This window comes from Anomaloglossus baeobatrachus, chromosome 1, assembly GCF_048569485.1.
Source record: "Anomaloglossus baeobatrachus isolate aAnoBae1 chromosome 1, aAnoBae1.hap1, whole genome shotgun sequence".
NCBI classification, from domain to species: domain Eukaryota; kingdom Metazoa; phylum Chordata; class Amphibia; order Anura; family Aromobatidae; genus Anomaloglossus; species Anomaloglossus baeobatrachus.
In genome coordinates, this window is record NC_134353.1 from 263,091,502 (window position 1) to 263,114,937 (window position 23,436).

The 23,436-nt window shown below is 41.9% G+C and overlaps 1 protein-coding gene across 1 annotated transcript in view; it reads left to right on the forward strand.

Moving 5' to 3' along the window:
* The window catches only part of ELOVL6 (ELOVL fatty acid elongase 6), a 149,134-nt gene that overhangs the window by 121,993 nt on the left and 3,705 nt on the right, over positions 1–23,436 (forward strand). The window contains exons 2-3 of the mRNA XM_075336544.1: positions 12,238–12,369; positions 17,641–17,792. Coding sequence (XP_075192659.1) covers positions 12,238–12,369; positions 17,641–17,792 — 284 coding nt within the window. The remainder of the gene's footprint in view (positions 1–12,237; positions 12,370–17,640; positions 17,793–23,436) is intronic.

The window sequence follows — 23,436 nt, forward strand, 5'->3', positions numbered from 1 at the left end:
TATATTATTTTTTAATAATTTAAGCCTTTAAAATAAACAAATGTGGTTTTTGTAGGAACACGTCAGGGAGGTAATCTTTTTCTTCTGCAAATTCCTAATATGTGGTTCTTGATTTCGTTCCATTGCTCATATCAGCATGTAAATGAGATTGATTATCCAAATACTGTGGTTTTCATTTTGGCAGGTGCCCTGTTTTTTGAAAACCAACTTTGATAAAATTCTTAGAAACTCTATTTTTAATCAGATACTCTCGGTTTTTTTTGCCTAGCTAAGCCAACTTTTTATCATTAATTTACAGCGAATCATTTTTATAAAAAAAAAAAAATAAGCAAACCAGGAGGGAATATTGTCTTTTTTCAGATTAAGAAAATCCTATGGATATCTGATCATAGATGTTAATTGTTATGGGACCTGAACAGGTACGATATGGTTGATATTAATGCTTCTATTATGTAACGGAAAATGTTGAATTCTATGGATGTTATGGTAAAGAAAAATGGCAAATCAAATGATCACCAGTATGTAAAGCGTGATAGCGTAGAATTAGGCTGTGTGCATACTTGTGTTAAATTTCTCTTGCTGGTTCCAGTATTTTTAAACTACAGTGCCTTGCGGAAGTATTCGGCCCCCTTGAATTTTTCAACCTTTTCCCACATTTCAGGCTTCAAACATAAAGATAAAAATTTTAATGTTATGGTGAAGAATCAACAAGTGGGACACAATTGTGAAGTTGAACGAAATTTATTGCTTATTTTAAACTTTTGTAAGAAAGAATAAACTGAAAATTGGGGCGTGCAATATTATTCGTCCCCTTTACTTTCAGTGCAGCAAACTCACTCCAAAAGTTCATTGAAGATCTCTGAATGATCCAATGTTGTCCTAAACTATTGATGATGATAAATATAAGCCACCTGTGAGCAATCTAGTCTTCGTATAAATGCACCTGCTCTGTGAGTCTGTGTTCTGTTTAAAGCACAGAGAGCATCATGAAGACCAAGGAACACAACAGGCAGGTCCGTGATACTGTTGTGGTGAAGTTTAAAGCTGGATTTGGTTACAAAAAAACTTCCACAACTTTAAATATCCCAAGAAGCACTGTGCAAGCGATCATATTGAAATGGGAGGAGTATCATACCACTGCAAATCTACAAAAACCCGGACGTCCCTCATAATTTTCATCTCAAACAAGGAGAAGACTGATCAGAGATGCAGCCAAGAGGCCCATGATCATTCTGGATGAACTGCAGAGATCTACAGCTGCGGTGGCAGAGTCTGTCCATAGGACAACAATCAGTCCTACACTGCACAAATCTGGCCTTTATGGAAGAGTGGCAACAAGAAAGTCATTTCTCAAAGATATCCATAAAAATTGTTGTTTAAAGTTTGCCACAAGCCACATGGGAGACACACCAAACATGTGGAAGAAGGTGCTTTGGTCAGATGAAACAAAAACCAAAAATTTTGGGGCACAATGCCAAACGATATGTTTGGAGTAAAAGCAACACAGCTCATCACCCTGAACACACCATCCTCACTGTCAAACATGGTGGTGGCAGCATCATGCTTTGGGCCTGCTTTTCTTCAGCAGGGACAGGGAAGATGGTTAAAATTGACGGGAAGATGGATGGAGCCAAATACAGGACTATTCTTGAAGAAAACCTGTTGGAGTCTGCAAAAGACCTGAGACTGGGGCGGAGATTTGTCTTTTAACAAGACAATGATGCAAAACAGAAAGCAAAATCTACAATGGAATGGTTCACAAATAAACGTATCCAGTTGTTAGAATGGCCAAGTCAAAGTCCAGACCTGAATCCAATCGAGAATCTGTGGAAAGAGCTGAAAACTGCTGTTCACAAACGCTCTCCATCCAACCTCACTCAGCTCCAGCTATTTGCAAAGGACGAATGGGCAAGAATTTCAGTCTCTCGACGTGCAAAACTGATAGAGACATACCCCAAGCGACTTGCAGCTGTAATCGCAGCAAAAGGTGGCGCTGCAAAGAATTAACTTAAAGGGAACGAATAATATTGCACGCCCCAATTTTCAGTTTTTTATTTTTTATAAAAGTATAAAATAAGCAATTCATTCAACTTCACAATTGTGTCCCACTTGTTGTTGATTCTTCACCATAAAATTTAATTTTTTTTATCTTTTATGTTTGAAGCCTGAAATGTAGGAAAAGGTTGGAAAATCAAAAGGGGCCGAATACTTTCACAAGGCACTGTATTTTAAAGCACTAATTTCATAGTCTGCAGCCCTATTTTTGCCATCAGCCATCAAGCATACCAAAATAATCTATGAGACCTGTCAAGATTTGTTGGGATCTGTTCAAAAACTGATTTGAAATTACTCATCAACATCCTGAACTTACCTTTAGAGATGAGTGAACTTGTTTAGAAAAAGGTTCACCAATTTCAAATTCGGTACCAGCCTTGCCCATTTGGATTTGTGTTCGGATGATTGAGCACTTTTCTCAAAAATTGGCAAAGATCGGCTTTGTTCGGTAACTGTTAATTTGTGTTTAATCACGTACGTGAAAAAATTCTACAGGTGTCATCAGTGTATGGTCCATTGGCAATTTTTACCATCTGTGTATAGTCAGTGTTTTTCACAGATAGATCAATAAATTACATTGCTTCTCCTTTTGCAATGCTTAATGTGAACAGCTGTGTGCTGTATGTGTTTTTCATAGATTTGAATAGACACTTTTTATCCATGATACCTGACTAAAACAGACATGTCCTTGAAAAAACATAGTCATGTGAATAGCACCATAGACTATAATGGGTACTTGGTCCATCCGTGAAAAAAGGATACAACATGTATGTGCAACATGGGTGTCTGAGTAAAGCCTAAGGATGTTTTTTTGCAATTAAGGTTGGCTCTAAAAAAATATACTTAATTCTGTTCCTTTTCACATCAGAGTAGTAAAACGGATGGAAAAGAGATTTAAAACATTGAAAAATGAAGTTGGGTGGAGGGTCCAACCGCTAAGACCATGTGCACATACCGAGTATTTGGAGCATTTTTTACCTCAGTATTTGTAAGCCAAAACCAGCAGTGGGTGATAAATACAGAAGTAGTAACATGTTTCTATTATACTTTTCCTCTGCTTGTTTCACTCCTGGTTTTGGCTTCCAAATACTGAGGTAAAAAGCTCTCTAAATACTCAATGTGTGTACGAGGCCGTAGTGTCTGTTCTCAGCCAGAGAGCAAGATAAGTGTGCGTTGTCCTTTAGCCATTGCAATGGACACTAGTTTTATTAGGCCCCTTTCACATTGCGTTTCAGTGGCTCCGTTGGGGCATACGTCCGAAATACCGCCCCTCCCCCCACAAAACATGTTTCGGACGTATGCGCCGACGGCCATTGAGTATAATGGAGCATACAGAGCAAGCGTGTTCTCTGTCTTGCACCATTTTCGGGTGTATACGCTTTTTGCAGGCGGGCACCCGAATGTAGTCTGCTACGTCTGGGCATCCACCTGCATAAAGTGTATACACCCGAAAATGGTGCAAGACAGAGCACATGCTAACTCAGTCTGCTCCATTATACTCAATGGCCCTGTCGGCGCATATGTCCGAAATGCGTTTTATGGGGGGAGGGGCGGAATTTCTCATGTATGCCCCGACGGAGCCACTGAAACACAATGTGAAAGGAGCCTTATTGTACTAATTACCGTATTTTTCGCTTTATAAGACGCACTTTTGTTCCCCCAAATTTTGGGGGAAAGTAGGGGGTGCGTCTTATAATCCGAATATACGGGGGGTGTATATATATATATATATATATATATATACACACACACTACAGAGTCCAGGGGAGGTGGTGGCAGCTCTTGAGCGGTGCTGGGGGCAGCTGCGAGCGGCAGCGTTTGATCTCCTGCTCCCGCTCATATAATATGCACAGCCGCTGTCCATCACCATGGTGCTGAAACTGTACTACGGCGATGGGCTGGGGCAGCGCGCATATTATATCTGCCTGCACCCTCCTTTGATCGCACATGCCCCCCCTGTGTTAGCTATGGCCCCCATACTGCTGCCCATAGTAAAATAAAACACTTTACTCACCTCCTCCAGCGCTGATATCCCGGTCTCTTGCTGCCGCTGTGATCAGGCACGCAGAGATGATATCACTCTGCCTTGCCAATCACATGACCGGCCGAGAACCAGGAAATGCAGGAAGCCGGAGCTCAACCCCGAGGAGGGAGTCACGAGACAGGACAGTGCTGGAGAAGGTAAGGAAAGAGTTTATTTTACTAAAAGCAGCAGCAAGTGTGCAGCCACAGGGGGGCTGTGTGTGCAGCCACAGGGGGGCTGTGTGTGCAGCCACAGGGGGGCCGTGTGTAGCAGCCACAGGGGGGCCGTGTGTAGCAGCCACAGGGGGGTCGTGTGTGCAGCCACAGGGGGGGCCGTGTGTGCAGCCACGGGGGGGCCGTGTGTGCAGCCACAGGGGGGTCCGTGTGTGCAGCCACAGGGGGGTCCGTGTGTGCAGCCACAGGGGGGCCGTGTGTGCAGCCACAGGGGGGGCCGTGTGTACAGCCACAGGGGGTGGCCATGTGTGCAGCCACAGGGGGGGGGCATGTGTGCAGCCACAGGGGGGGCAGTGTGTACAGCCACGGGGGGGCGCATGTGTGCAGCCACAGGGGGGGGGCATGTGTGCAGCCACAGGGGGGGCCATGTGTACAGCCACAGGGGGGGCCATGTGTGCAGCCACAGGGGGGGGCATGTGTGCAGCCACAGGGGGGGGCCGTGTGTGCAGCCACAGGGGGGGCCATGTGTGCAGCCATAGGGGACGTGTGCCAGCACAAGGGGGCTATATTCAATATAAGGTGGCCATATCCAGATTAAGGGGGCTAATTTTAGCATGGGGGGCTATGAGGGACATATACCCTATATGATTTGTTAGACGGACACTGGCATTATAAGACGGACCCAATTTATTAAAAAAATTCTCTATTCCTTCACCAAATTTGGGGGTGCGTCTTATAATCAGGTGCGTCTTATAAAGCGAAAAATACGGTAATCAGTTTATTTTTTTAACTCCCACTTTTCATGGAGCTTGGCTACATCTAAAGTAGTTACCCAGCTGACCAGCCAAAAATAGGAAAACTGGGCCTTTTGCCCTTTCGGACATCTATAGTTCAAAATGTTTTAGTGTGCTTCACCAATCATATATTTAACCTTATGCAAATAAGCACAATGATATTTAGAGGTTTTAAAACCTAATTATAATTACTATTCTGAAGATGGTAACATCCTTGTGAATGGAAAGTTAGTGCAGAGTGCATGAGATAGATGTACAACCATAATGTACAGCAGATCTGTCACATGGAGTTTTGCACAAATTTCACTGACCGTCGGTCTCTGTTCAGATTGCAGATTCTGACACTCTGCTCGATTGGTTTCTCTGGTGTCTGGGATCAACACAGGCAGACACGGGCATCAGCCTACTGTGTGCTGATTGATAGGCAGGCTAGCAAGAGTTAGGGGTACTTTGCACACTACGACATCGCAGGTGCGATGTAAGTGGGGTCAAATCGAACGTGACGCACATCCGGCGTCGCTGTCGACATCGCAGTATGTGAATCCTTTTACATACGATTAACGAGCGCAAAAGCGGCGTTATCGTATGATCGGTGTAGGGTCCGACATTTCCATAATTTCGCAGCAGCGACGGTACGATGTTGTTCCTCGTTCCAGCAGGCAGCACACATCGCTGTGTGTGAAGCCGTAGGAGCGAGAAACATCACCTTACCTGCGTCCTGGCTGCTATGCGGAAGGAAGGAGGTGGGCGGGATGTTTACGTCCCGTTCATCTCCGCCCCTCCGCTCCTATTGGCCGCCTGCCGTGTGACGTCGCTGTGACGCCGCACGACCCGCCCCCTTAGGAAGGAGGCGGTTCGCCGGCCAGAGCGACGTCGCAGGGCAGGTGTGTGTGAAGCTGCCGTAGCGATAATGTTCGCTACGGCAGCAATCACAAGATATCGCTGCTGCGACGGGGGAGGGTACTATCGCACTTGGCATCGCAAGCATCGGCTTGCGATGTCGTAGTGTGCAAAGTACCCCTTAGCCTCTGTTGGTCTGCTTACTCCTCTGGTCACATGTTGTTGGGAGGCCTATCACATCTGCACCCCTTCTATTTATGCTGGTTGAATTCTTCCTTCTATTGTTTTGTAGCTTCCTTCCTGATCTTGTTTTCCTCCTGAATCTCTTATTGTCTTACCCTTTGTGTGTGCGTGCTATTTGACAGAGTTTTGTTTTTTCCTTGTCTGTTTTTATCTGTGGATTTCAAACAATCTTGTCCTGTCCCTCCCTGGAGGTAGGGGGAATCAGATCAGAACTGGTCAGGAGCAGGGCCAGGAAGAAGACTTGGGCATCTCCTCCATTAGGAGTAGCCCTGAGATTAGGGATAGTTTCAGGCCCCCTTAGTTTAAGATTAGGAGCCCCAGTTCCCTGCTATCCCATAGTCATCATGACAAGATCACTACAGGAGAATAAAGTATAAGTAAGCTTTTCAATATTGCTTATTGATCTGCATTTGTATTGATATTTTGCTTTAATTGTCTTTTATGCCTGGTATTCATGGAGTTTCAGCCTCTTGCATAAAGTGTTGTCTGGCTTGGTATCTCCATTTCCACTTTTATTAATGAACCAAGAGCACAGCTGTTATCAGTTCAACAAACACCATTATTGGCACTGTGCTTGTCTCACTCCTATTGCCAAGTGTCTAATCGGCTCCATAAGAAGAATTGCCAAGAAACTGACACTGCGAATATTTAGCAAAGAGGCTTAAACTTCGCATCTTGACATGTGGGTCACTTTGGCTTCCTTTCAATGACCTATTCTGTATCTCAGCATTTTCATTATCCATGTTATTTCCCAAAAACTATACCCTAGTTTTTGTTTTTTTTATTCACATTTCTTAACCGTTATTGGACTGTTTCCCTGCTGCGTAAGATTATGCTTTATAAGCAATATTTAACAGAACAAATCACTATTATATGATAAATTTATAATGTTATTATATTACATAATTTAATAATTTCTTATTGGCAGTTGGTGTGATTTTTTTTTTTTTTTTTTTTTTGCTGTAACCACAACATTTTTGCCACAACCTTGGAAAATTGCGGCAAAATTATGCATTTTCTAAGCAATTGTGGCAAAAAACACGACTTGTGAGCCCATTCATTTCCTTGGTCAAATTATTTAATCCAAGCTTAGGTTCCTGTATACTAGATCAGCTGCCGTGCTGTCGTTGGCAGTATCTTGATGGGAATAGTTAAAGTGTTTGCCCCCAGAGCAGACTTTGAAGAAATGCCCAGTTGACCAGCAAGGAGAAATTTCACATATTGTACTCCAAAAGCAATCAATGTGACTATCTCAAGTATCTCAAAGGAGCTCGGGGATTTTTATAAGGTACCGTAATTTTTGGACTTTAAGATGCATCGGGCGATAAAACGAACCTAGGTTTTAAAGCAGGAAAATAGGGGAAAAAATTGAAGCAAAAAATGTGGTCATGATGCACTTTTATGGGGGTTCTGCTGCTCTCAATGTTTTAATGTCCCCCACTTTTGTACTAATGACCCCATCCTAGGCCCTGTCCAGGTTTATGGGTCCCCCATGCTGGTGTATATGTTCCCCATCCTTGTCCCATCCTGGTATATATGATCCCCATCATCAACCCATCCTGGTATATATGGCTGTCATCCTGGGCCCACCCTGGTATATATGATCCCCCAACCTAGTATTTTTGTTATCAATCCTGGGCCCATTCTAGTATATATGATCCCCATCCTGATATATATGATCCCCATCCTGGAACCTCATCCTGCTATATATATCTCCTTAATCTTGATGTCCCCCATTCTGGTATGTATATTTCCCCCATCATTGGCCTCTCCTGCTGTATATGCCTCCCATCATGCCGCACACAAACACAAATAAACTATTATACTCACCATCCCTCTGCTCCCCCGTTATGCGGTGTCCTCTTCTGATGTTGGCAACTGACTTCAGCGTGTAAGTGGAGCAGCACATGACATCACTTCAATGCTCCCCTACTTTCTCACAGAAGGCAGTGAATATTCACTGCTCCCCACGCCCATAATCCCTCCCACCTCTTGGCACCAGATTCAGCACCGATAGGACGGTGGGATTATGAGTGTGGGGTCGGGAGCAGTGAATATTAATTTTCTTTATTAGCATACACACTGTTAGCCCCAGCGCCGGCTCCTGACTCCTGTTACTCGTTCCTCTGCCACCTCCTCATAGCCACAGCCAGCTATATCCAGACTATAAGACGCACCACCTCAATTCCTCCCCCAAAAATTTGGGAAAAAATGTGTCTTAGTGTGAAAAATATGGAATTTATCTTAGAGGGAACTGGTCACATCCTTTTTTTGATGTTAAACTGCTCCCAATGTCTTGTTAGTGATGCAATGTGCATCACTAAAATGGTTTTGCCAAACAAAACTTCCCTATATTTATCTTAAAAAAACACTTCTTGTAATCAGGTGAATGAAATAGATACCTTCTTTTTCAGTCATAGGGGTGGCGCTTAAAACACAAATTTTGCATTTTCACAAGGGTAACAGGAGAAAATGGATAGTACAGTTTGTTGTGCAATTTCCTTGAGTACACTGATACCCTATTTGTAGTGGAAAACTACTGTTTGGGCACATGGCAAGGATCGGAAGGGAAGGAGCATCATTTAACTTTTGAAACACAAAATTGGCTGGAATCCATAGTAGATGCCATGTTACAATTGGAGAGCCCCTGATGTACTTAAACAATGGATCTAGATGTGTGGTGAGCAGCTAAAAACCACAGCTACTTCATAGAATTTTATAACGTAGAGCAGGGAAAATGAAAAAATACATTTTAACCACAAAAATGTTGAATTAACCGCAATTTTTTCATTTTCACAAAGGTAACAGCAGAAAGTGATACATAAAATTTGTTGTGCAATATCTGCTGAGTACAGGGATACCCCATATGTGGTATATGTACTGTTTGAGCGCACAGCAAGGTTTGGAAGGGCAGGGCCACTATGTGAATTTTGGAGCACAAGATTGCCTAGAATAGATAGCTGATGCCATGTTGGATTTGCAGAGCCCCTGATGAGCCTAAATGGTGGAAATCCACCTACATGTAACCTCATTTTGGAAACAACACCTCTCAAGGAATTTATGTTAAGTTTTGGTGAGTACCTTGAACCCACAAGTGCTTCAGAGTTTTATAACATTGAGACGTGAGAATGAAAAAATAAATTTTTAGCAAAAAATATTTCTTTAATCCCAAATCTTTCATTTTCACAAGGGTAATAGGAGAAAATGGATCATGCAATTTGTAGTGCAATTTCTCCTGAGAAAAGTGATACCCCATGTGTGGCGGAAAACTAATGTTTGGGCGCTTGACAGGACTCAAAAGAGAAGCAGCGCAATTTTGTCTGGAATAGATTGCAAACGCCATATCACATTTGAAGATCTACTGAAATGCCAAAACAGCAGAAGCTCCCCACTCTTGAAACTACACCTCTCAAGGAATTCATCTAGGGGTGTTGTGAGCAATTTCAAACCTCAGAATTCACTGAATTGTATAGCGTTGGAAAATACTATTTTGCTTTGGCCCCAAAGTTTTCATTTTGAAAAAGGTAATAGGGGAAAATGGACCATGCAATTTGTGATACAATTTCTTCTGAGTGCGGCAATCCTCTATATGTGGTCGAAAACTGCTTTTGAGGCACAGTGCAAAGCTAAGAAGGGAAGGAGTACCATATAGGATTTCAGAATTTGCTGAAATTGGTTTTGGGTGCCATGTCACATTGCAAAGCCTCTGAGGTGCCAGAACAGTAGAAATCCCCCACAAGTGACCCCATTTTACAAGCTGTACCCCTGAATTAATTAATCTAGAGGTGCTACTGATCATACCAACACCATAGGGGTGTCACAAAATTTTTACACTATTGTGCAGTGAAGAAAAAATAAATACATTTTAACCACTAAAATGTTTCATCTGCAGGAGGGGTGATGATTTTGGCTTGAGAAAAAACACCCATGGAGTCAAACACAGTGAATGTTGAAGAATTAAAAATTGCAAATAATGCCCAGTACATTTTAGTGCCCGTACATTGTGCCCAGACGTACCCCGTAAATTAAGTAGTCTTTCCTCACTACAACAATTCCAAACGTGGACATTAACTTTGGTTTAGGCACTTTGTGGTGATCAGAAAGGAGGGGTAAATTTGGATTTGATGAGCACAGATTTTGCTGGATTTATTATTGAAAAGGGAGTCGTAGCGCTTTTCCAGAGCCATTGTGCTATTAATAATTTGGAAGCCCCCTATATTTCCGTTAACAGATGGCGAATCTAACTGGGGACTTGAATTTTTGTGGCTTGAGTTGAATGTTATTGGTAGTACAGAACAGAATTTGGGGTACAGAACATTTTGGATCAGTTCACATTTATCCTGTGCTCTATGCTGAGCACTTACATTAGGGTTTCCATCTACATTTCCGAAATTTGTGATTCATGTGAAACCCCCAAGGGATCCATTTACTAATGAGGCTGTAGAGTTACTCCAGACTCCATTTGGCCTTCGTTCAGCAGTGTCTGTCTTTTTAAAGGTGCACAAAACTGTTGTTGACCACACTTTTGTGCATGCCTAAAAAGACATGTAAAAAGATGGACACCACCCGAACACTGGCTAGAGGGAAGTTCAAAGTGACCCACCCACTCTGCATCAATTTTCCATTGGAAATTTTCTCTGAATCACCTATTTCTGAGATTTGGAGTTTTTATTAATAGTATTTTGGGCCACATAATATTTTTTGATCACTTTTATTATGTTTTTTTGTGAGATAGAATGAAGAAGAAACAGCAGTTCAACATTTTTTTGGGGGGGGTGTAATTTTACGCTGCTCACCGTATTGTAAAAGATATCTTAATTCTTTGGGTCAGTATGAATACAGCGATGACACATGTATATGTTTTTTTATGTTTTGCTGCTATAACACAATAAAAATAGTTATAGAAAAAAATAGTTTTTGCATTGCTGTATTCAGAGAGCTATAGCTTTTAATTATTTGCTGACAAAGCTGTGTAGTGGCTTGTTTTTTGCAGGACAAGATGATGTTTTCAGCTATACCTTTTTAATTTTATAAATGATTTTTTTTATCGCGTTTTGTTCCACTTTTTTTGTCAGCTGTTTGAAAAGACAGTTCTTGCTATTTTTTTATGGTGTTCATGGAAGGAATTAACTAGTGTGACAGTTTTACAGATCGGGTTGTTCTGGATATCAAATATGTGTACTTTTCTTGTTAATTTTAGTTTTTACATAAATATTTATATACATTGGTATAATATTTTTTTTTGTTCTTTATTTTCTGATTTTTTTTGCCTTTTTTTACGTTTTTACTTAGTCCTTATATCTGTCATTAATTTTTATTATTCTGATCTCTGGCATAATGCATTGCATCGCACCAGCAGTGCAATACATTATATATGTCAGTGTGACACTGACAAATCGCCTCTTAGACTATGCTCCTGCATTGTCTAATAGGCCACCATAGCCAGGTAATCTCGGATTGCTATTGCAACAATCGGACCCTCATGATCACGTTGCACACTCCCTTTTCCAGCCTCCTAAATGTTGCGATCTCTATTGATCACAATATTTAGGGGGGTTAGCCTTCCAGGGATGGTGCAGGGACCGCTCCTGGCTGTGAGAGCTGGGTCTCTATGATATATACTTAGTGTATTTATTTTCTATAGAATCCACTGGTAGTCTAAATTCTTCTGGTGGTTTCTACTTGCTGGAATCTGAGTTGAAGTGGAGGTTTTTGCCCACTGCTAATCCAGCTACGGGTCCATCTAGTCCGTCAAGAGTCACTCTAATCTCATCAGTCCATAAAATTGTCTTTGCATATTTCTTGGCCCAGTCTTGACATTTCAACTAATGTGTCTTGTTCAGTGGTGGTTTCAGCCATAAGGTCAAAACACTCGTCTATAATGCAGTGGGTTGTTTCAAATGAATAAGACACTTGCAAACCTTTCTGCATCAAAATCTGCAACAGGTGAATTTACCCCTAAAGTGGTTCTTCGGACTGTCCTATGTGATCCCATGTTAGGACATACAATTGTGAATTGTTTATTATTGTCTTTTTATTCACTTTTTATCTTTGTCATCCAAAGATGTATGACAAATAAATATTAGAAATGACCTGTTTTCTGTTTCAGGAAGAAGTCCTTTCTATTTTCAGCAATGTATGCTGCCTTTATATTTGGTGGACGGCACCTAATGAAACAACGAGAAAAGTTTGAGCTAAGGAAACCCCTTGTTTTGTGGTCCCTCAGCCTTGCAGTTTTTAGGTAGGTGTTTACATGTGGGAGCTATTGATGCCTGTATAGATGATAAACTTGATTCCTATATACAGTGTGTCCACCCATATCCTGTCCACCGCCATTAACTTGAGAACGGGGGCAGCTATAGGAATAGAAGTGGTGTCTAGGTAAAGTAAAGTAGCCATGCGCTGCGCAATGAAACCGCCTATAGCGCCACCTGGTGGAAAAAAACGGAGTTAGCATTTTTATCTCAAATTGTAGGGCATCAACAATTCAATACGAATCGACACCTTGCATACAGAAATGCTATGATATGAAACCCATGCCCCCCCCCAAAAACATTGAATGCTGGTCTCGCATATGGCGCTCATTTAACTTTGATGCTCAAAGTGGCCACTTTCAGCTGCAATGCACATCTGGACTCTGGACAGCATACTGTATCTTGCTGCACGTTGTGCAGTATGGTAGGTGACTCGTTTGCACAAGCATCTGTAATACGTCGTCGTAGGTCCTGCAATGTTGGTGGAGGGGTCGCATACACCTGCTGTTTGATGTGACCTCACAGAAAGAAGTACAATGGGGTCAGGTGAGTGTGGAGGCCACTCCACGCAGCCACCATACCCAATGACTTGTAGGAAGGTCTCCCTGAGGTATCGCTTCACGTCTGCAGCCTTGTCAGTTTTACACGTTCTAATCGAAGCATTTCTGCATGCAAGGTGTCGATTCGTATTGAATTGATGAAGCCCTACAACTTTGTAATTCACTTTTTTCTCTATCTCGTTCCGTTTTCGAGATAAAAATGCTAATTCCGTTGTTTTCCACCAGGTGGCGCTATAGGTGGTTTCATTGCGTAGCGCATGGCTACTTTACTATACCTAGACACCACTTCTATTCCTATAGCTGCCGCCATTCTCAAGTTAATGGCGGTGGACACACGGTATATGATAAACTTGCTAACTGTGTATATTACATCACTGAACTACTGATAACAGCGTTTTTATTGTTTGATGTGGTGTGGCATAGTTTTTATTAAATGAAGTCTGTCAGCAGATTTTTGCTATGTAATCTGAAGATAGCATGCTGCAGGGGTTAACACAGAGATTTCAATGTTGCGTCTCTTATTAAACTGTGTGCAGTTGTTTACCTTCAATATTTGTCTTAGCTTCAGAAGATTATAATTGACAACTATGATTAGCATCTCACTGTCTATAGAAATGTATAGAGCGAGCCTGGTATGGGTGGGGTTAGCCTTCTGAGCTCTGCTGCATTGCTTAATCTAAACCTCTGATTGTGTCAGAGCTACTGTACCCAATAAACTAAGCGATGCATTGTTGGATTCAGGGTCTCTTTGCCTACATCTTGCTGCTCACAGTTGAGGTAGCAAAGACCTCTGACAGATTCCCTTTAAGCAGAAGTCATATGCAGTGCCTTGCGAAAGTATTCGTCCCCCTTGAATTTTTCAACCTTTTCCCATATTTCAGGCTTCAAACATAAAGATAAAAAAATTAAATTTTATGGTGAAGAATCAACAACAAGTGGGACACAATTGTGAAGTTGAACAATAATTTTTGTAAAAAATAAAAAACTGAAAATTGGGGCGTACAAAATTATTTGTCTCCTTTACTTTCAGTGCAGAAAACTCACTCCAGAAGTTCATTGAGGATCTCTGAATGATCCAATGTTGTCCCAAATGACTGATGATGATAAATATTATCCACCTGTGTGTAATCAAGTCTCCATATAAATGCACCCGCTCTGTGATAGTCTCAGTGTTCTGTTTAAAGCGCAGATAGCATCATGAAGAACAAGGAACACAACAGGCAGGTCTGTGATACTGTTGTGGAGAAGTTTAAAGCTGGATTTGGTTGCAAAAAGATTTCCAAAACTTTAAACATCCCAAGGAGCGATTATAGTGAAATGGAAGGAGTATCATACCTCTGCAAATCTACCAAGGCCCGGCCGTCCCTCAAAAATTTCATGTAAAACAAGAAGACTGATCAGAGATGCAGCCAAGAGGCCCATGATCACTCTGGATGAACTGCAGAGATCTACAGCTGAGGTGGGAGAGTCTGTGCATAGGACAACAATCAGTCGTACACTGCACAAATCTGGCCTTTATGGAAGAGTGGCAAGAAGAAAGCCATTTCTCAAAGATAGCCATAAAAAGTGTTGTTTAATGTTTGCCACAAGCCAACTGGGAGACACACCAAACATATGGAAGAAGGTGCTCTGGTCAGGTGAAACTAAAATCGAACTTTTTAACCACAATGCAAAATGATATGTTTGGCGTAAAAGCACCACAGCTCATCACCCTGAACACACCATCCCCACTGTCAATCATGGTGGTGGCAGCATCATGCTTTGGGCCTGCTTTTCTTCACCAGGGACAGGGAAGATGGTTAAAATTGATGGGAAGATGGATGGAGCCACATACAGGACCATTCTTGAAAAAAACCTGTTGGAGTCTGCAAAAGACCTGAGACTGGGAAGGAGATTTGTCTTCCAACAAGACAATGATCCAAAACATAAAGCAAAATCTACAATGGAATGGTTCACAAATAAACGTATCCAGGTGTTAGAATGGCCAAGTCAAAGTCCAGACCTGAATCCAATCGAGAATCTGTGGAACGAGCTGAAAACTGCTGTTCACAAACGCTCTCTATCCAACCTCACTCAGCTCGGGCTATTTGCAAAGGAAGAATGGGCAAGAATCTCAGTCTCTCGATGTGCAAAACTGATAGAGACATACCCCAAAGCGACTTGCAGCTGTAATCACAGCAAAAGGTGGCGCTACAAAGTATTAACTTAAAGGGGCCAAATAATTTTACACGCCCCAATTTTCAGTTTTTATTTTTTACAAAAATTTAAAATAAGCAATAAATTTCGTTCAACTTCACAATTGTGTCCCACTTGTTCTTGTTCTTCCCATTGTTCACCATAACATTAAACTTTTTATCTTTATGTTTGAAGCCTGAAATGTGGGAAAAGGTTGAAAAATTCAAGGGGGCCGAATATTTTTGCAAGGCACTGTATGTCTTGTGCATTGTATCAAGGAGTTTGAATTAATTTATTTTGCAGTAACCATTGTACTGTTGTCAACAAAGTATAGAGAAAGGACATTCAAGAAAGAAAAAAAAAAGAAAATTAAATTTTTTTTAAATGCAAAAAATGTTTCTACTTCTGTACAGACACCAATCATTCATATCATTTAATAACACTAGTAAATAAAGTGGCTAAGGCACATGTTAAAGTGAAGGATAAATTGGGGAAAAAATGAGCATTAATTTATTCTGAAGTCTTAAAAAAAATGGGAAGCATAAAAATCTGACCACCTTTGTCATGAGCCAATTTGAGATGTCAAAGTATCGCTAAAATGGCAGGAGTTCCCGCTATGCAGTGGCTAGTAACTACTAGAAAAGGCAACAGGTAAACCAGCAAGTGAGTCATGGTCCCCCAATACAACTTGTGTTCTATAAGGAGCAAAGATTAGACTCTCTGGTTCCATCACAGAAAAAAATCTATTGTAGCATATAATGCTGAAAAAGATAATGCTGACTTATGGCAGAAAAGTTGCAACACTGAACATGCCATGTCATAACAAAAAAAAGACAGCTGCACTCTGAAATGGTAAAGCATGCAAACCATGAATGTAAGGATATAGACATGCATTACTGCTTAAAGGGAACCTGTCAGCTGCAATATGCATCTAGAACCACGAGCAGTTCTGGGTGCATATTTCTAATCCCTGCCTAACCGTCCCTGTATACACTAGCATAGATAAAGGGATCTTTAGAAAAAGTATTTCTAAAGATTGTATATTATATGCTAACTAGGTCAGTGACTAGTCGCAATGGTGTTACTTCCCTTGGCTCGTCAGCCCACATAGCATACTAACACGCCCCTGTGGGCATACTAACATGCTAATGAATGCGCAGAGACTCGCACATACCTTATTCTTGATGGCAGTCGGAGGTGGATCGATGCAAACTGGGCATGATCCGGAGTCCCCAGGACTTCCAATCATACCATGCTATCATGCTATGTGGGCCAACTAGCTAAGGGGAGAAACGCCCTTGGGACTAGTCCCTGGCCCCATAGCATATAAGAAATGATCTTTGGAAATACTTTTTCTAAAGATCTGTTTATTTATGCTAGTGTATACAGCGACGGTTAGGCAGGAATCACTAATATGCACCCAGATCTTCCCATGCTTCTTGGTGCATATTGGACTTGTCAGGTTCAGTTTAAGAAAATCTAGGAAAAATTAAGATATTTAGCATACACAAAATGGCCTTTTCTATATCTGCCTAGTAGCCATGTTAAAGCATATCTCGTATACTGGGTACCGCCTCTCTCTGGGTTAAAAACCTCCATTTGTATGGACAAGTAGGAACCACCTGTGGCTAATGGGGGGGGTGCACAGTCAGAGGGCCTGACTCCATAATCTAGACGAAAAAAGGAGTGCCATCATTTTTTTTTTGTCTAGGTTATGGAGTCATGCTGTGCACCCTCCTATTAGCCACAGGTGATTTTCTTCTCTATTGGCAGTTTCCTACGTGCCCATACACATGGAAGTTTTTAACCCAGAGCGAGGCATTGTACACATTGTACCAACTAGCATCAAGCCCTGGTATTAGTAATGGATGGGTGTCTAGCAGACACCCTCCATTACTAATCCAGTAGTTGAAAAAAGGAAAATAAATTTTATTTAGAAAATACCCCCTGAGAGCAGCCCTCGTTAACTAATTTATTACAAATTTTACCCGAAAAACGTCTGATGTAATGCATAGCGACGTCCCACGACGTTCCCCCAAAAGCCAACGTACATTGTACCAACTGCCATCTCCTATCTCAGTAATGAAAAAGTCTTCATTGAATACAGATTTTACCTCTGATAACATATATTACAAAGTTGCTTATTTTCATGTGTACTATTGATTTATTATATAAATATTAAAAACAATGGTTACGCTTTTAAATATGGTGTATCCTATTTGTGTATTTTATGTACTGTGTTTTCAGAGCTTTCTTTCATATGCAAGATGTATAAAGGTCAGGAAGCACTGAAAAATTGTAAAAAAGAAAATAAATAAAAATCACATTAGTTTGAGCTTCTCATTGTGATTATGTGTCGGCCCACCAGGTGCAGTTATCATGTCATGAGAAATAGCAAATTACAAGTCTTTCATGTTCTTGGAAAATGAATACCATTTTCTCATTAGTTTGAGGATGCAAAGGGTTGTACAAATGTTTAATCTAACGTTCTAAAGATATTAATCCCTTGTTTTTTCTCCTTAGTATATTTGGTGCTGTCCGGACAGGTGCTTATATGTTGTACATTTTGATGACCAAAGGACTTAAGCAGTCAGTTTGTGACCAGAGTTTCTATTATGGACCAGTCAGCAAATTCTGGGCCTACGCATTTGTACTTAGCAAAGCTCCAGAGCTGGGTGAGAAACTTTCATTCTTTACTCTTAAGAAATATCAGTTCTGTGAAATGTGCATTATTGCTTGTGTTGTGAAAAAACAATAACACAATGTCCTCCGTTAAGAGACTCTGTGGGGGTTGCTGCTACTTCTGACATTTAAAATTTTGCTACACGAAACCTCATCAAAATGATGCAAACCCTGACAGACTTCATAAGTCAGTGGTTGAGTTGAGCAAAAATATTCGCAGGACCGTGGCTCGACGTCCAGGTCGGTAGTACAGGGTAGCAGACAAGGGCAGTGTGAACTTCTTTGGCCAACTCTTCAAATGCCAACATCCTGGGCACTTGTTTTTATTACTAAGCCCTGCGACATCATGGGGCCCAGCTACTAAGGGAGCTAGTTATCACAAGAGGCTTTTTGGAAGCTCTCTGCTCCAAACAGAAAATTTGATGACTACTACAGAAGCATCAGTCTATATGAGATTCTTCACTCTAAATGCATAACATTTCTAAAAATATCTGCAGCGGAAATTAACCCGCACTGCCAGTTTGATATGCACAACATGTTAATTTATGCTGCAGATGTAACAGCAAATTTCACTTTTTGCAAGGTCAACTAGAAGAACACCCCTACATGTACCCAACTGGAACTGGAAAACACACTACTGGAAACTATCTGAAACAACTCTTTACATGTACCCGACTGGCAAAACCCCCTACTTGTACCCAACTTGATCGATCACTACATGTACAGTCATTGCCAAAAGTTTTGAGAATGCAACAAATATTAATTTTTACAAAGTCTAGTTCTTAAGTTTTTCTAATGGCAATTTGCATATACTCCAGAATGTCATAAAGAGTGATCAGCTTAACAGCAATTACTTGCAAAGTCAATATTGGCTAAGAAAATGAACTTTAACCCCCAAAACACATTTCAACATCATTGCATTCCTGCCTTAAAAGGAGCAGCTAACATTGTTTTAGTGATTGTTCCATTAACACAGGTGTGGGTGTTGATGAGGACAGGGCTGGTGATCAATCAGTCATGATTAAGTAAGAATGACACCACTGGACACTTTAAAAGGAGGCTGGTGCTTGGTATCATTGTTTCTCTTCAGTTAACCATGGTTATCTCTAAAGAAACACGTGCAGCCATCATTGCTCTCCACAAAAATGGCCTAACAGGGAAGAGTATCGCAGCTACAAAGATTGCACCTCAGTCAAAAATCTATCGCATCATCAAGAACTTCAAGGAGAGAGCTTCCATTGTTGTCAAAAAGGCTCCAGGGCGCCCAAGAAGGACCAGCAAACGTCAGGACCGTATCTTAAAACTGTTTTAGCTGCGGGATCAGACTACCAGCAGTGCCGAGCTAGCTCAGCAATGGCAGCAGGCTGGTGTGAGTGCTTCTGCACGCACTGTGAGGCAGAGACTGCTTGAGCAAGGCCTGGTTTCAAGGAGGGCAGCAAAGAAGACACTTCTCTCCAGAAAAAACAGCAGGGACTGACTGATATTCTGCAAAAGGTACAGGGAGTGGACTGCTCAGGACTGGGGTAAAGTCATTTTCTCAGATGAATCCTCTTTTCGATTGTTTGGGACATCTGGAAAACAGCTTATTAGGAGAAGAAGAGGTGAGCGCTACCACGAGTCTTGTCTCATGCCAACTGTTAAGCATCCTGAAACGATTCATGTGTGGGGTTGCTTCTCAGCCAAGGGAATCGTCTCACTCACAGTCTTGCCTAAAAACACAGCCATGAATAAAGAATGGTACCAGAATGTCCTCCAATAGCAACTTCTCCCAACTGTCCAAGAGCAGTTTGGCGCCAAACAATGCCTTTTCCAGCATGATGGAGCACCTTGCCATAAAGTAAAGGTGATCACTAAATGGCTCATGGAACAAAACATAGAGATTTTGGGTCCATGGCCTAGAAACTCCCCAGATCTTAATCCCATTGAGAACTTGTGGGCAATCATCAAGAGACGGGTGGACAAACAAAAACCAACAAATTCTGGCAAAATGCAAGCATTGCTTATGCAAGAATGGACAGCTATCAGTCAGGATTTGAACCAGAAGTTGATTGAGAGCATGCCAGGGAGAATTGCAGAGGTCCTGAAGAAGAAGGGTCAACACTGCAAATATTGACTTGCTGCATTAACTCATTCTAACTGTCAATATAACCTTTTGGTACTCATAATATGATTGCAATTATATTTCTGTATGTGATGTAAACATCAGCCAAACACAATTAAAAACCAGAGGGCAACAGATCATGTGAAAATATAATTTTGGGGTCATTCTCAAAACTTTTGGCCATGACTGTACCTAACTGAAACGACTCCCTACATGTATCCAAATGGAACTGGACAACCCCCTACATTTTCCTAACTGGAGCAACTCCCTACATGTACCCAACTAGAACTGGACAACCCTCTACATGTACTTGACTTGAACAACCCCCTACATTTACCCAAATGGAACAACCCCCTACTTGTACCTGACTGGAACAACCCCATGCATGTACTCGACTGGACCAACCCCCTACATGTAATTGACTGGAACAACCCCCTACATGTACCCAACTGGAACTCGACAACCCACTACATGTACTCGACTGGAACAACCCCTACATGTACTCAACTGGAACAACCCCCTACATTTATCCGACTGGAACAACCTCCTACATGTACCTGACTGGAACAACCCCCTACATGTACTCGACTGGAACAACCCCCCTACATGTACTCGACTGGAACAACCCCCCTACATATATCCGACTGGAACAACCCCCTACATGTATTGAAGTGTAATAAACCCCTACATGTACCCAACTGGAACTGGACAATCCCCTACATGTACTTGACTTAAACAACCCCGTACAGTTACCCGACTGGAACAACCTCCTACATGTATTTGACTGGAAAAAAACCTACATGTTCTTGACTGGAACAACCAGGTACATGTACCCAACTGGAACAACCCCCTACATGTTCTCGACAGGAACAAACCCCTACATGTACTCAACTAAACTGAACAACCCTCTACATGTATTTGACTTCTTTACTTGAACAATCCCCTACATGTACTCCACTGGAACAACCCCTACATTTACCCGACTGGAACAACCTCCTACATGTGCCCAACTAGAGCAACCCCCTACTTGTACTCAACTGGAAGAACCCCCTACATGTATCCGACTAGAACAACCTGCTACATGTATTCAAGTGGAACAAACCCTCTACATGTATCTGACTGGAACAACCCCCTACTTGTACCTGACTGGAGTAAACCCCTGCATTTACTTGACTAGATCAATCCCCTACATGTACCTAACTGGGAAAACCCTCTACATGTACTCAATTGGAACAAACCCCTACATGTACTTGACTGGAACTCGACAACCCCCCTACATTTACCCGACTGGAACAACCCCCTACATTTACCCGACTGGAACAACCCCCTACATGTACCTGACTGGAACAACCCCCTACATGTATTCAACTGGAACAAACCCCTACATGTAACCAATTGGAACACCTCCCTACATGTACTCAACTGTAACTGGACAACCCAGTACAGGTACCCGACTGGAACAACCTCCTACAGAGCAGTATTCTAGACCTTTATCTCTTAACCTCCTAGAGTCATCCAAGCTCTTTCACTAAGTTCCATAGAATTATAAGAAGTGGAAGGGCATATGGTGGACTAATATAAGAAGTGGCAGTGCATATGTTGGACTAATATAAGCAGTGGTAGTTTATATGTTGAACTGATATAAGCAGTGGTAGTGCATATGTTGGACTGATATAAGCCATGGCAATGCATATGCTGAACTGACAGGTAATAATTTTTCTGCTGGAATATTCCTTTAGGTATTCTTGAGTGAAATGACCTGCATCACAGCTAGGTCAGGATTTCTTTACTATCCAACAGTCAGTAGAAAGTTGAAAGTGTTGCTTACGTTATAGATATTGCCAGTAAATTGGAATACATAAGACTTAGTAAATGAATGCTTATTCTACTGACTGTATTGCTGCTGGATGATCACATTCACCATGTCTGGTGTCCTGATGCTATGAGTAAAATCTATACTAGATTTAGGCCGGAAATGTAATAAGCAGCACATGCATGTTCTGTAATGCGTGCTCATCTTCCAGTAACCAGGCTATTAGGTTTATAATATGACTTCACATGAAAAGACCTCCTGATCTTTCTAATGCACTTCTGCATTTAGGTCAGAGCGGGAGCTTGTGTGAAAAAGCACAGTGTAAACTAATACTTTCCTAATCTACAATGAGCTGATTAATTTCCCTTTACATTCTTTTTCCAATATATAAATATATGTTTGTATGCCTTTTGCATCGTGTCGTTCCCAAGACTAGGCCGACACAAGTACACTTAGAGGTTGTATTATGTCCGTCATAATGCTGACAAATCATAGGCTGCTCTCTTATAAGCTTTAAATGACCTAATCTCTGCTTAAGCCTTCAACTGACTATTATCTACCTTGGATCAGTTCATGGCGATCAATGTCATATGGTAATATATAGTGTTTTTAATAGCTTTAGCATTTGATGTAATAGAGTGGTATTTTGCATTAATGCATTGATTAGCAGGCAAACAACTTTTAATTGTTAGTTTGTTGTTTTATTATTTATTTTTAAAGCACCATCAATTCCAATGGGGCCTTACATGTTAAAAGTGTATACATTCATATAATACATATGTAAAGCATATCTAAAATGCAGTACACAAACTGACAGTTTGGTTAGAGGGGGTTCCTGCCCTCTCAGGCTTATAGGGTATTGTAGGAGAAAGTGGGTCGGGAAGTGCAGCTTAAAGGGTATATCCGAAACTTTTTAAAACAAAAAAAATGGCCTATGCAGTAACAGGCAGGTAGTTGCTACTCACCTGCTTGTTGTGCCTGGCATAGAACCTCGAGCAGTTCTGGGTGCATATTTTAATCCCTGCCTAACCATCCCTGGCTATAGTAGCAAACATAAAGAGATCTTTACAAAAGAGTTTCTAAAGATCCTTTATGATATGCTAATGAGTGCAGGGACTAGTCACAAGGGTGTTAGTTCCTGCGCTCATTCCACCCTCTTAGCATGTTAGCACGCCTACAGACGTGTTAACATGCTATTTAATGCCCATTGCCTAGCGTCATCAGCGGTGACGTGCGTACCTGAGTCCGTTGTCACTGCTTCAGATGCCAGGCAGTGCACATGATCAGAATGCCCTGTACTTCCGGTCATGCGCACTAGACCTCTCTGAAGCCGGGATGCGTACACCCATCTTCTTAGTGCACCTGACCGGACATGCCAGGCATTCTGATCATGCTCACTGACCCTAAGGCGGGCTTTGCACGCTGCGACATCAGTAACAATGTGTTACCGATGCTGCAGCAATAGTCCCGCCCCCGTCGCACGTGCAATATCTAGTGAAAGCTGCCGTAGCGATTATTATCGCTACGGCAGCTTTACACGCACATACCTGCCGTGCGACGTCCCTCTGGCCGGCGACCCGCCTCCTTCCTAAGGGGGCGGGTCGTGCGGCGTCACAGCAACGTCACACGACAGGCGGCCAATTGAAGTGGAGGGGCGGAGATGAGCAGGATGTAAACATCCCGCCCACCTCCGTCCTTCTCATTGCAGCCGGCGGCAGGTAAG